At 60.6% G+C, this 13,979-nt stretch overlaps 4 protein-coding genes and 1 non-coding gene across 5 annotated transcripts; 3 read left to right on the top strand and 2 right to left on the bottom strand.

The window, feature by feature from the left end:
* Positions 1 to 488: 488 nt before the first annotated feature.
* VTJ83DRAFT_6312 (uncharacterized protein) lies at positions 489 to 3,323 on the top strand (the record flags this gene model as incomplete). The annotated part of the gene is made up of 4 exons (XM_071013010.1): positions 489 to 617; positions 676 to 754; positions 823 to 2,871; positions 2,971 to 3,323. The coding sequence occupies 4 exons, from the start codon at positions 489 to 491 to the stop codon at positions 3,321 to 3,323; spliced, it is 2,610 nt and encodes an 869-aa protein (XP_070863939.1).
* Positions 3,324 to 3,958: 635 nt separating this feature from the next.
* VTJ83DRAFT_6313 (uncharacterized protein) lies at positions 3,959 to 6,337 on the bottom strand (the record flags this gene model as incomplete). The annotated part of the gene is made up of 2 exons (XM_071013011.1): positions 3,959 to 4,461; positions 4,558 to 6,337. The coding sequence occupies 2 exons, from the start codon at positions 6,335 to 6,337 to the stop codon at positions 3,959 to 3,961; spliced, it is 2,283 nt and encodes a 760-aa protein (XP_070863940.1).
* A 490-nt stretch (positions 6,338 to 6,827) lies between these two features.
* On the bottom strand, positions 6,828 to 7,160 carry VTJ83DRAFT_6314 (uncharacterized protein; the record flags this gene model as incomplete). The annotated part of the gene is made up of 2 exons (XM_071013012.1): positions 6,828 to 6,929; positions 7,008 to 7,160. The coding sequence occupies 2 exons, from the start codon at positions 7,158 to 7,160 to the stop codon at positions 6,828 to 6,830; spliced, it is 255 nt and encodes an 84-aa protein (XP_070863941.1).
* A 1,373-nt stretch (positions 7,161 to 8,533) lies between these two features.
* VTJ83DRAFT_6315 (uncharacterized protein) lies at positions 8,534 to 10,686 on the top strand (the record flags this gene model as incomplete). Its single annotated transcript, XM_071013013.1, has 2 exons — positions 8,534 to 9,971; positions 10,025 to 10,686. 2 exons carry the CDS (start codon positions 8,534 to 8,536, stop codon positions 10,684 to 10,686), a joined length of 2,100 nt encoding a protein of 699 aa, XP_070863942.1.
* Positions 10,687 to 12,846: 2,160 nt separating this feature from the next.
* VTJ83DRAFT_t137 lies at positions 12,847 to 12,917 on the top strand. Its single transcript has one exon. It is a non-coding gene; the product is annotated as a tRNA-Gly (tRNA).
* Positions 12,918 to 13,979: the final 1,062 nt, after the last annotated feature.

A 13,979-nucleotide genomic window follows, 5' to 3' on the forward strand; every position in this document is an offset into this window, starting at 1 on the left:
ACCTGAAGTCAGGCTGACGGACCGGATCGTTGAGCATGGGCTCAAGGAGAAGCCAAGTGATGTCAAGTCTGAAGACGGGTGGTTTTGTCCAGCCACTGGGAGCGGAGGCGCTGGATGCTCCGAGTGCTCCGGGGTTGCATGATGGCACTGTGCAGGCGGCTGCGATTGGCGATGGTACGAACAGTGCGCATACCTTTCCTCGCACCCAGATTGCCCGCTGCGGCCTTTGCCGACGCGCGGCTCCGGGCCCCCAACAGCGAGCCGGCCTTGGCCAGTTACAGGCGCTGCTCAGCGTTGGTTGGCTCCGCCCGCCAATGGCTTGGCAGCCTCACCTCGGAGCGTACACAGTACACAGTGGATCGTCCACTGCGTCTTCGGTCCTCCTCCATCTCACAACTCGCATCCAACCTCCCCCCTCCGCTCCATCAAACCACCACCCGCCATCGCCATCCCAATTGCCGCGGTCATCGCCGCACCCAACTCTCGCGATGGCTACGGTACGGGATACCCCGTTCCGCTCGGCGGACATGAGCATGGTGCAGCTCTACATCTCCAACGAAATCGGCCGCGAGGTCGTCAACGCCCTGGGCGAGCTGGGTCTCGTCCAGTTCCGCGATGTGCGTTCTTTTTTCTGCCCCGACCCGCGCTCCGGCATCTCGTGCTAACGCCTGCCAGCTCAACGGCGACCTCACCGCCTTCCAGCGTGTCTTCACCCAGGACATCCGCCGCCTCGACAATGTGGAGCGCCAGCTTCGTACGTCACGGCCCGCTGCGCCAGCGCCCACCATCCAACCTCCTCGTGCGTCCCGCTGACGTTCCCAGGCTACTTCCACGCCCAGATGGACAAGGCCGGCATCTCCCTGCGCAAGCTCGACCTCGACGTGGACTCCCTCGCCGCCCCCACCACCTCCGACATCGACGAGCTCGCCGAGCGCTGCCAGTCCCTCGAGAAGCGCGTCTCCTCGCTCAACGACAGCTACGAGACCCTCAAGCGTCGCGAGATCGAGCTCGTCGAGTGGCGCTGGGTCCTGCGCGAGGCCGGCGGCTTCTTTGACCGGGCCCACGGAAACGTCGACGAGATCCGCGCCTCCACCGACGGCGCCCCCGCCGACGATGACGCCCCGCTGCTCAACGATGTCGAGCACCAGGTTACCGCCCCCGAGGCCCAGGCCGAGCGTTCCTTCTCGGGCATGAACATCGGCTTCGTCTCGGGCGTCATCGCCCGCGACCGCGTCGCCGCCTTCGAGCGCATCCTGTGGCGCACCCTGCGCGGCAACCTGTACATGAACCAGGCCGAGATCCCCGAGGCCCTCGTCGACCCTGCCACCAACGAGCCCGTCGCCAAGAACGTCTTCGTCATCTTTGCCCACGGCCGCGAGATCCTGGCCAAGATCCGCAAGATCTCCGAGTCCATGGGCGCCGACGTCTACAGCGTCGACGAAAACGCCGACCTGCGCCGCGACCAGCTCCACGAGGTCAACGCCCGCCTCACCGACGTCCAGAACGTCCTGCGCAACACGGAGCACACCCTCCAGGCCGAGCTCTCCCAGATCTCGCGCTCCCTGTCGGCGTGGATGGTGCTCGTCGCCAAGGAGAAGGCCGTCTACGACACCCTCAACCTCTTCCTGTACGACCGCGCCCGCCGCACCCTCATCGCCGAGGCCTGGTGCCCCACCCACGACCTGCCGCGCATCCGCGCCACCCTGCACGAGGTCACCGCCCGCGCCGGCCTCTCGGTGCCCTCCATCATCAACGTCATCCGCACCAACAAGACCCCGCCCACCTACCTCAAGACCAACAAGTTCACCGAGGCCTTCCAGACCATCGTCAACGCCTACGGCACCGCCACCTACCAGGAGGTCAACCCGGCCATCCCCGTCTTCGTCACCTTCCCGTTCCTCTTCGCCGTCATGTTCGGCGACCTGGGCCACGCCCTCATCATGCTCTGCGCCGCGCTCGCCATGATCTACTGGGAGAAGCCGCTCAAGAAGGTCACCTTTGAGCTCTTTGCCATGGTGTACTACGGTCGCTACATTGCCCTCGTCATGGCCCTCTTCTCCATCTTCACCGGCCTCATCTACAACGACATCTTCTCCAAGTCCATGACCCTGTTCCCCAGCGCCTGGGAGTGGGTGGTTCCGCCCGACTTCCGTTCGGGCCAGTCCGTCACTGCCCGCCTCCGCGACCCCAACTACCGCTATCCTTTTGGCCTCGACTGGCGCTGGCACGGCACCGAGAACGACCTGCTCTTTACCAACAGCTACAAGATGAAGATGAGCATCATCCTCGGCTGGGCGCACATGACCTACTCGCTGTGCTTCTCGTACATCAACGCGAGGCACTTCAAGCGGCCCATCGACATCTGGGGCAACTTTGTCCCCGGCATGATCTTCTTCCAGGCCATCTTCGGATACCTGGTCCTCTGCATCATCTACAAGTGGTCCGTCGATTGGCTGGGCACCGGCCGTCAGCCTCCCGGCTTGCTGAACATGCTCATCTACATGTTCCTGCAGCCCGGCTTCATCGACGTCCCGCTGTACCCCGGCCAAAAGTATGTCCAGATCGGCCTGCTGCTCATCGCCGTCGTGCAGGTGCCCATCCTGCTCTTCCTCAAGCCCTTCTATCTCCGCTGGGAGCACAACCGCGCTCGCGCCAAGGGCTACCGCGGCATCGGCGAGCACGCCACGGTCAGCGCCCTGGACGACGAAGACGAGGATGCCACGCGCAACGGCGAGGCGTCTTCGATGCTTGCCCACGGCGTGGATCATGAGGAGTTTGACGACGGCGGCGACGAGGGCGGACATGGTCATGGCCATGGTAGCGAGTTTGAGTTTGGAGAGGTCATGATTCATCAGGTTATCCACACCATCGGTACGTCCCTTTCGTCTTGTTCTTCATCCGCCGGCTCCACCCCTCTTGCAAGATGTTTATCTTTTAGGAAACAAATGCTAATCAGAGAACCGCCCACAGAGTTCTGCCTCAACTGCGTCTCCCACACGGCCTCGTACCTCCGTCTCTGGGCCCTGTCCCTGGCCCACCAGCAGCTCTCGTCGGTGCTGTGGTCCATGACCATGGCCATCGGCCTCAAGGGCACGGGCATCAGCGGCGCCATCTTCCTGGTCGTTGTCTTTGGCGCCTTCTTCTTCCTCAGCTGCATCATCCTCATCATCATGGAGGGCGTGTCGGCCATGCTGCATTCGCTCCGTCTGGCTTGGGTCGAAAGCTTCAGCAAGTTTGCCGAGTTTGCCGGTTGGCCGTTCGCGCCGTTCTCTTTTAAGGTCTTGTTGGAGGAGAAGGAGGAGTTGAAACCTTATCTAGGGTAATGCTCTCTCCTTTTTCTTTTCTGCTTCTTCTTTAGACCGCATGGACCGGTGTAGCAGTGATTTTTTTTTTTTTGGGGGGGGGGGGGGACTTGGGCCAGAATTGCGTATGTATAAGTAGTTCAGAGTTGAAGAAGTATTGCCACGATGACGATTTTTTTTGGATCTAACCACCGTTTCGTGCCGTTTGATCTCGTTTGTGAAGGAGGTTCCCATGAACTCTTTACAGCATTGGACACGATACGGCAGGTCAAAACGTTCCTTTCTGCATACGCTCGTTCAGCACTACGGCGCCGTGCGGGACGTCTGTCGGAATCCTCATCTCTCCCTTGGCATAAGGTGGAGGGATCTCGCGTCCTCTACGACGGCATATGGAAGTGCCCAAGATGCATTCATTCAGTTCCGTCCTGCTCCATCCATTCAACTCTCAACCTGACTGACCTTGTCCCCATGCTCAAGATAGATGACCATGATCTCTTTTGTTTTCTTTCTTTTTGTTTTTTAATGAAAAAAAAGAGGTCTTGTAGCAAAAGATTACAACCCAACCAAAGCGCAACGGAACGTCCCGAGAAGACAAAGGGCAATGAACAAGCGTGAAAACGAAAGAAACTTGAGAAAAAAAAAAAAAAAAAAAAGAATCACCCCCAAAGCGGCGCCGCCACCTCGACGGCCCTCTCCACCACGGCCCTCACCCGGTCGGCAAACACCTTGTTCCCGCACTCCACCTCGAGCGACTCGAGCCAGACGCGGGCCTCGAGCTTGTCGTCGAGGCGCACGCGGACGCCGGGGACGGGGACGCCGAGCTTGTGCAGGCGGGCCAGCTCGTCCCGCTTCGCCTGCTCCTGCTCTTGATCCTGTTCGCGTTCGCGTCCCTCCGTGGGCTGGTCGTTGCTTTCGTCGCCTGCCTGCGGCGTTGCGGCCTGGTCTTGGGCCTCCGGGGTGGAAGAGGGCAGCCGCGGCGGGGTGGGGGGCAGCTTGGGCTCGGCGATGGGCTCGACGTTGTCGGCGCCGAACTGGGCCTCGAGGAACATCATGAGCCGGTCGAGGCGGTCGGCCGGGGTGAGGTTGGCGTGAGGGTTTTGGCGGGTCGAGGTGAGCGTGTGCGAGTGCGAGTGCGAGTGCGAGTGTTTGCTCGCGGAGCCTGGACGCGTGCGTGTCAAATCATGTGTTAGAAAATGGAGGGGAGAACCGCAGGGGGTGGGGCGGAGGGAGGAGAAGGCTGATGATTTATACGTACGCTTCACCGCCGCCGGGCTGCTTTCGATCCCCAGCAGCACCGCCATGACGGCGTCCGCGATGCCGTCGTTGAGCATGTTCCCTTCCCACTCGATCTCCACCTCTCCGCTGGCCCGGTACCGGACCGTAACGCAGCCCATGACGAGGTACGCGGCCACGACCTCGTCCCGGGTAAACTCCTCGTCGACCTCGTCCTCGTCCATCTTGGTGTCGCCGTCGCCGTCGCTCTCGCTCTTGGCGCCGTTGCTGGAGCCGTGCGCCCGGCCCTCGGGGAGCTCCTCGACGCTCCCAAACGTCCCCTCCAGGCCCCACTTGATCAAGTCGATCCCCGCGGCGGTGAGCCTGAGCCGCTGCTTGCAAGCGATGGTCGTCGTGGTCAACCCCGCGTACTCGCGCAGGTCCTCGGGGGCCATGAGCGACATTTTGAAGTCGTTCTGGACGAGCACGCCGGTGATGAGCTGGGGCTCGCGCGGGGCGTCGGGGGCCGCAGGATCGGCGGCGGCGGCGGCGGCGGCGGCGGCGGCGGCAGGTTGCGGCATGGACGCGAGCTTGCCAACCACCTTGGCGGTCTTGTCCGTCTTGAAGGGGATGCGGAGCTCCTCGCAGTTGCGCGGGCTGTAGACCTTGATCTTGTCCTTGTCCTTCTTGCCGGCGTTGAGGGAGAGGAGCTTGGACTTGAGACGCATCATGTTGTGAACCTCGCCGTGGACGAGAATCACCACGGGGGCGCCGACCTCCTCGATGAACTCCCGGTTCTCGGTGCCGTCGACGTGGGCGGCGAACGAATACTCCTGGACGGTGCAGCGACGCGGGATCAGGACCTTGTCGGCATCGCCGCCAGGCCCGCGACGACCCGCGCCCGAAGGCCTCGTCATGACGGCCTGGATGTGCTCGGGCTCCTGCATGAGCTGCTTGGCCATGGTGCCCTCGACGCTGTAACCGGTGATGATAACGCCGTTCTTGTCGCTCGGGGCCCAGCGCTCCAGCAGCTCGCGGCTGACGCCGTTTTGGAGCATGCCGGGGCTCGCCAGCATGACGCATCCGCCCACGTCGTCGAAACGATCCAGGTTCTTGAGGGACCGGATGAACTTGAAATCCCACGGTCCGCCGCCCTTGGCGGTGGCGTCCCCGGACGCTTCGGCCTCGGCCATGCGCTCGCGGAAGAGACGCTTGATGTTGTCGTTCATGGCTCCCACGTAGGTCTGGTAGACGAGCATGCACTTGCGGGCCAGGTTGCTGGCGTAGTAAATGGGGTACTTTTGGTACTCTTTGTGCTTGGCCCAGTACTCGTCGAGGATGAGCAGCAGCTCCTGAGCACGGCCGAGAGCGAAAACGGGCATGAGGACGCGCCCTCCACGGTTGAGGATGCCCGTCACAGACTTCATGAGGGCTTGCTCGCGCTCCAGGCGCGGCACGTGCGAGGCGATGCCGTAGGTGGACTCGGTGATGAGCACGTCGATCTTGACGCCCTTGGGCACCTGGGCCGACACGAGGTGGCGGTCCTGCTCGCGCGAGTAGTCGCCGGTGAAGAGGATGTTGAGGCCGGCGATTTCGATGAGGAACATGGCGGCGCCGAGGACGTGGCCGGCTGGGTAGGGGGTGATGCGGATCGACGAGATGGTATGGGTGGTGTGGTAGTCCATGGCTTCGATCATGGGGAAGGTGTTGAGGTGGTCTTGCTCGGTGTAGACGAGCTGGGTCGTCGGGTTGGACGACGTGTTGCCGACGCGCACGCTGTCCTGGATGAGCCACTTGTAGATGGCCTTGGTGGGATGCGTCATGAAGACGCGGCCGCGGAAGTTGGTCTTGGCCAGGACGTAAGGGAGCGAGGCGGCATGGTCGATATGGAAACTGGCAGGTCAGCGGGAGTCCGGCGAAGGCGAGGCGGTGGAGGAGGGGAGACGCGAGAGGCGGGAACGAGAAAGGCGAGAGAGGCGAGGTGCATGGGAGGCAAGATGGGGTAAGCAGCGCGGAGGAGCAGCGGCGGAGAGGGCCGTGAGTTCAACATATTGTATTTTGGTCTCTCTGAATACACAGGTATATACACACACACACATGCGGCAGGAGATGCAGGCAGCATGAGATGGACATGCCGAAGAGGGGCGAGGAAGCCAACGGAGAGACGATCTGGTTGCGGCCCAGGACCGTCATGGCTACCTCGGCGTCTAGCCATGCAAGAACCCGCCTCTCCTGTGGCCTTCCGTTGCCCAAACCACCGCTGCAAGCACGTGCTACATCCGGCGGCTGGGTAGCAGGTGCACGTAGAGATACTTACTGGCTGATGAGGAGCACGTCGACGGTGCTCAGATCAAAGTCGTCAAAAAAGGGGAGGGCGGCCAGGCCGTCGTAAGCAGGATGCTGCCCGGCGTCCAGCTATTGGCGAGAGGGCATCGAACCAAGGTTAGCGAGAGCCGGCAGGGAGGCGAGCAGACGGACGAAAGGGTCACGCACCATGACCGTCTTTCCTTTGTACTGGATGATGTGGCATGACCGGCCGACCTCGTTTCCACCACCCAGGCACAGAAACATGAGCTCATCGGACGGGTCGACGGGCTCTTCTGGAGCGGCCGAGGCCATGGCGGACGCTTTCCGCTTGGAAGCCATGGCGAGAGGAGGGTGCCGGCGTCAAAGCCGAGAAATTATGTGGATGGCGTTGGGGAGGATGGATGTGTGATGATGGGTTTTCTCAACAAGTTTCTGTGCTGGTCAGTCAGAGCAGCGAGAGTGAAGCAACACCCGGACGCAATGGATCGGGTTCGGGTTTCGTTTTGGTTGGAGCCGGTTGGAGCCTTTGTTTGCTTTTCTCTCCGTTTGCCGGTCTCCGGTCTGACAACGGCGCTGGCGATGCAGCAGGAAAGAAAAAGGCAAGAAATTTGAATTAGTATGGTCGAGAAGGAATTGGATTTTTTTGTTTAAAAAAAGGACACCGGTGAACAATAGGTTCCAACTGTACAATCGCTGTGGTGGTGGTGTGTCTCTACGCGTGGCGGGGCGTCTTGGTTTCTGGGTTCTGGGAGTAAACGTTGAGATCCAGTCCCAAGTCGCGAGGCGAGCGACCCGACCTGAGGTTCCCAAATCCGGCCCCACTTTTCCCTTCTTGGCTTTCTACAGAGTAGCGTACCTACCGTACCTGCCCTCCAGCCGTGCCAAGAAGCAGCTGGTCTCCCTTTCCCAAAACTTTCTCCTCCGCCTTCTCATTCTAGTGGAAGCTCCTTCTCCCTCAGCCGCGCCGCTCTCTTTTCGGCCAAGGACCCACGTCCCTCACGTGACATATTCTCGCGCGGCAGACGCAACAGCGAGGCAACAACCGCGAACCTTGAACCTGACCGCATCAAACGATCCGACGACGCGCGCCCATTTCCACGGCGCTCACACTCGCCCCCCCATCGACTCCGCGGGTCCCCGACCTTCTGCGCCTTCGTCCGTCTCCAGAGGCATCGCCAGATCGATTGCGCAACACGAAAAGCGACGGGAAGTTCGCTGGATGGGCTGCTGCAGGAACAGGGCCGAGGCAGGAATCGCAGGCGAAGCTGCGCGGGTTGAAGAGAAGACCCAACGAGACGCGGGACGGAAGACAGCGAGATCGTTCAAGAGGGGGACAAGCTGGCCCTGAGAAGCAAAACGCGGAAACCGGACCGACCTGAGCCATTGTTTCTGCTTCTTGCCCGCCGGGGAACGAGAAAAAAAAAAAAAAAAAAAAGAATCCCAGAAATCAACCGGCAACTCTCTCGACTTTTTGCGATTTCTCGACCGCCAAATTCCATTTCGCTTCCCGACAACTCTCTCTCTTCTTCATCTTCTCTTCTCCGCCCTTTTTTTTTTTTCGCTTCGACCAACTCGCGTCAAAAACTCCCATCTCGAAACCCTGCGATCTCCAACTTTTCGCCTCCCCCAAGCGTGACGCCGTTCGCGTTTCCATCACCCACGCGAACCTCCCATCAACCCCCGAGCGTGCCTGTCGACGGTCAGCATTTACCATGGCACAACCCCAGCCGCAGGTGCCCCAGGCGCATCATCAGAACATGCAGCAGATGCAGCAGATGCAGCAGATGCAACAGATGCAACACATGCAGCAAATGCAGATGCCTCAGATGCAACAGCGCCCGACTTTCTCACAGCCGCCTCAGCAGCAGACCGCAGCTCCTCAGGGCGGTCTCCAGCAGCAATCGACCTTCTCGCTGCCGCCCAACAAGAGACCGCGCACGACACCCACCTCGCCTCCGCCTGCTACCCAGCCTACGTACGCCGCCACACCGTACGCCGCCAGCCCCCCGATGCCATCCGCCTCGCCTGCTCCCGCCGCATCCCCCAGCTACACGAACCTCGCCCCGCCGACCGCCCAGTACAATGCCATGACGTATACCAACGGTGCTTCGCCGGCGCAGTCGCCCGCCCCCACCCACGCGCATCCCCCGGCTCAGACGCCGGCACAGCCGCCCTCCCAGACGCCCACTCCTGTCAACCCGCCCTCAACCGCTCCATCGGCCGCGCCCTCGCCCGCGCCGCTTCTCTCGCTGCCCGAGACGCGTCCCTCCCAGCCCGCCTCCCCAGTCCCGCTGAGCCTTCCGTCGACGGTGCCTCCCCCAACCTCGCAGCAGTTCACCACCGCCATCATGGCGCCCATCGGCCCTCCGTCCGCGTCGACGCCCGGCGCCATGGCCCCGCCGTCGAAGCCCCCGGCCAAGGAGGCGCCCGCCAAAGAGATCGAGTACGACGTGGAGGACACCCTCGCAGGCACAGGTATCGACTTGCGTGCCGAGGAGCAAGCCCTCGCCGATTTCTACGCCGGCTCCTTCAGCCAGGACGCCAGGACCGGCCTCCCCGCCAACGGCGTGGGGTCCAAAGGAAGCTTCTATGGCGCCGGCATGGCCAACCAGCCCGGCGAGGCGGTCGCCGCCCTAAGCCAGGAGGCCTACGAGGCCGAAGTCGCCCAGCGCGCCTGGGAAGAGGCGGCGCAGAGGCTCGCCGTCACGCGCAGCAACGAGATCAACAATCCCTTCCTCACCATTGCCAACCTGCACCGCCGCATCGAAAAGATGGCCAAGGAGCACGGCCTCGGCCTCAACCTCGACATGAAGAACCCCAACCCCGCCGGCAAGATGCGCCCGCCTCAGGAGTTCCCGCCTCCCAAGGTCACCGTGTCCACCAAGCCAGGCCCCGACGGCGCCATGGTCGTGACCACGGGCTCCTTCATCCCCCACGATGCCTACCTCGTCGACCAGCTCGCCCTCTTGTCCATCGCCACCAAGCACCGCCTGAGGGAGCTGATCGAAGACGCCCAGATCATCTCGGCCCACCGTCAAAAGACCTCCCACGGGGACTACCCGCCGGAGTGGGCCGACGTTGCCGTGCCCCTCCGGACGGGCCTGGATTCCCTTCCCGAAGCTGACGCGACGGACGGGAACCCGCGGAAGCGTATGGCTCCGCCGCTTAGCCTTGCCGCGTTCTTTGCTAACCATGTGTCTCAGGCTCCTACGATGCGTACGCCAGCCAGACCACGTCTCACAAGGGCGCCAAGCACGGCCCGAGGAACCTCATGGAGGCCGTCCGCGAGGTTGCCCGCGTGGACCGCGACGTCGAAGAGGCGAGGCTCCGGAAGCGCCAGAAGCGCCTCAATCCCGAGGCGGCCGCCGCCGGCTCGCGCGCCGGCTCCGCGGTTCCCGGCGGCCCCAAGGACGGCGCCGCTCCCGAGACCGAGACGGTCGCCAAGGCGCCGACCAAGAAGGAGCTCAAGAAGAGCAGCAAGCTTGCCGAAGCGTCCAGCACCGCCAGCACCAACCAAACGCTGAGCACCCTGATGGGCGGCTTTGGCCGGAGAAAAGGGAAAACGTACACGTGGATGCAGCAGGGCGGCGGCGGGAGCGCTCCGGGCACGCCCAAGGCGTCAGCCGCCGGCGATGCTGGCGCGGCCGCTGCCGATGGAGCCGCCCAAAAGGTCCCCGAGAAGACCAACCTCACCGCCGACCCGAGATACCCCCGTCTTGGCACCTGGCGCGAAGACAAGGAGAAGGGCAAGGGCATCCAGCTGCGCGACTGGGTCACGGCCCTTGAGATGGACGGTATCGAGGTCAGGGCCATCCAAGACGCATACCTTAGGCTGGACGCTTCGGGGCCCAAGGACCGGAGCTAGGTGCTCCAGTGGCCTCCTCGCGGTCGTTGAGCTAGCGTCGACGCGCGCTGAGAGGACCACCCACGGGATGTCATTGGTGCTGCGGGTGGGCAGAGCATCACAAAGCATTTTTCTGGACGGCAAGTGACGTTTTGGTCTTTTTGTCACGATATCTGTACGCTGCAGCAACAGATGCCCAACGCCCCAAACGACCAAAGCTCCTTGGCTCTTACGACTTCGGGAGCAACCGCCGGGGTCGTTTCATCAAGAAAAGCTCGGCTCTCCGCCACGGCGGTTGGACACACCACCACGCGATCACTTGGTACTTTGATTTCAAGCCCCGGTGATCAAGGTCCGAGGAGCACAGCCAAAACAAAGAAAAGGATATGAACCTTGGACGACAAACAACACATAGCATCTGAGGAGCAGCAGCAGCGACAACAGCAGCAACAGAAACAACCCCTGGACGCTTTTTTTTTTTTTTTGGACCGGCACGCCCCGAAAAAAAAAAAAAAAAAAACAGGGTTCCGCGACGAGGCCGGTTCGCGAAACATTGGACCGGCGACACTGGCCGCGTCAACAAAATTCCAGCATTGTGCCATTAACCATCACGGCTGCCCTCATCATCCGGCCACGCCCAACATATCAACGCATACATTGCGCCTACTCCACCGCCTTCTAAACACTTCCCGCTGCTGCCGCCACACCGTGAACGGACGCCCCCAACTTGCCGATCCCTCTCTCGCCAGCCCCGCCCGGACTTTTGTTTCCCACCATCCTCGGAAACCCAGCCTAGGAGGATCGGGCCAGGTGTTCTTCGAGTTTCGTACCTTTTGTTTCGACATATCTCGCCTTTTTAATGCGGCACATCAATCTCCGCCCCGTCCTCGTCCCGAGCCTCGAGCGCAGCCCGCCCGCCAATCTATCCGTCGGCCATACCCACAGGTCGCCCAGAGAAGCAGGCAAAGGCGACACCGGCATGGGGAAGGAGGCGGACTTGCTTCACGTTCTGCCTTTTCTTTCTCGTTTCTGTCTTACTTGATTGGACTCTTTGACTCTACACTACACCATCAGCCTGGCGTTTTACATGGGGGATGGGGAGTGGTCGGTTTTGTTAATACTTCACGGTCGTCCTGGGGTCGGGGAACTGGGGGGTCGGAAATAGGAATCGGTTGGGGATCGGGAGGGACGGGATCGTCATTGTTTATAGTAGGCTTCTGCTTCTTCCCTCCAGTCTGCGTTTTCTTCTCACCGTCGTCTTGCTTTTCTTCTGGTTCCCCTCTTCAGTGTGTGTATGCGTTTCTCTTCCTTTCCGATTGGGCGCCAGGAAAGGAGATATGGGGACATGCCTGTCGGAGGGGAGGGAGGGGAAAAGGAGGGAAAAGGAAAAGAAAGAACCATCGTGGTGAACTCGCACGGGCCTTTCTTTTCTGGAGGGTGGAGAGAAGCCAACTTGTCTCTTTTTTTTCTGGCTGCGTGCTGCCTGCTGTGTGCTGCAGAATGGGACAGGAAAGGGGACTGAGAGGGATGAAGCCGATACATGATGATGCTTGGTTTGGACATGACATGGCATGAGGGAGCTTTTATTGCCCGTGGCCCAGCATGAGAAAGCATCAGGAAGCAGCGGTAGCAGCAACAACAACAACAACAGCAGCAGCAGCAGCAAAAGAAAGAGTTCAAGACAAACATGAACCAAATCTCGCTGTGGTGCGGTGTTTTTCTGTGAGCTGAAGGTCGAGCTGAGCTTGATGAAGCATCATGACGCCCGAGAAAAAGAACAGGAAGAGCCTATGGGTTGATAGGGTGTATGAAGAACTGCAGAGGCACGACAAGACACCATGGCGCTCTCTATTCCCGTCTATCCTGCCTTCGGCTCAGGGACCGGATGACTGGCGACGAAGACAAGTAAGGACAATTCTTCCCACGACTCTCCGGCAGAATCCAGAAAGCTTGGTGTACCTGTTTGACCCCCGAAGGTTTCTGGTGTGAGAGCTTGACGCTGTCATCTCCCATTGCCGCTGCTCGCTCGTTTCTTACCATGGCTGTTCGCCCTCTTCTGGTGGTTTGCTTGCCCTTTCGTCCCTAGGAAAGGAGTGGGTAGGGTATTCCAGGTGAGGGTTCCCATATCAAATCCACCCCTCGGTGGTGAATCCCAATCAGGCAATTGGCTCCTGACAACCAGCGCCAGTGGTTTAGTGGTAAAATTCATCGTTGCCATCGATGAGCCCCGCGTTCGATTCGCGGCTGGCGCACATCTTTTGCCTTTTCTCACTCTTTTTTTTTTCCTTTCCGTCTCTTTCTTGCAGACGACGATGGGGAGTTTGCTTGGCTGTTTCTCCCGCGCTCTGCTTTTAGCACTTTTTTGTGTGTAGCGGGGTTATTTTCATCTCGAGATGTTATCGAGGTGGGACAAGCCGGGGGAATCTTTGTTCTTTGGTGGGGTTTTGCCAACTTGTCTCCCCCGATGATAGTACCAGAGAAAAAGAAATCGACACGCGAACTGTAAATGGACACATCGGAATGCTCCTAGATGGCGAGGTGTCATGGGTTGAGGCAAGATAGGATAGAGTAGGGTCTGTATGGCAACCCTCCTCCCCCCCGAGTTGATGCTTGGTTGGGACGGTAGGTCGACTTTCAGCTGTCGAGGCGCGCCAACAAACTCCCGTGCGCGTTTCTTCGACCTAATACCCCCCATCCAGACCGGTCAAACAAAAAGGGCTAGACACAAAGTTTCTCGTGTGTTCGTCAACCTCCTGCGTTGTCCCTCGGCCCTAGCGTCCTGGGGCCCGTGGTACGATATGGTGCAGCCTAACCCTGACATGGCATTGGCATGGCATGGTAAAGGAGGGTACCGTACCAGGATCGGGATTTACGCTTGGCGGGAACCATGAAGAGGTATGGAATGGTGAAGCAAATGGGAAGAAAAAAAAAGAAGGGAAAGGGGGCAACGAGGAGCCAACGCGACGACAACCCAGCCAGAAACGGCGGCATGGGCTTGTCGGTATCATACGCAAAGGCCGGCGACGCCGTGCCGCCTCCCTCGCCGTAGCCCCCAGCCGCAATCGCTAACGTTAGTGGAAACAGACGTGGGCAGATGGGTGGCCTAGAAGCATCAGGTCTAGGTCATGGTCAAGGTCAAGGTCAAGGTCATGATCATGGACATGGTAGGATGAGGGTTTCTTGACGAGGTCTCAGAACTGACAAGGTTATGACATAGACGGAGAGGCTAGACTGTTCGATTTTGGCCAAGAGAGGGGGGGGGGGGTCTCACCGGCTTGTTGGGCGAGGTCCAACGGCGACGTCCTTCGCCCTTC

Source organism: Remersonia thermophila, chromosome 6, assembly GCF_042764415.1.
Source record: "Remersonia thermophila strain ATCC 22073 chromosome 6, whole genome shotgun sequence".
NCBI classification, from domain to species: domain Eukaryota; kingdom Fungi; phylum Ascomycota; class Sordariomycetes; order Sordariales; family Chaetomiaceae; genus Remersonia; species Remersonia thermophila.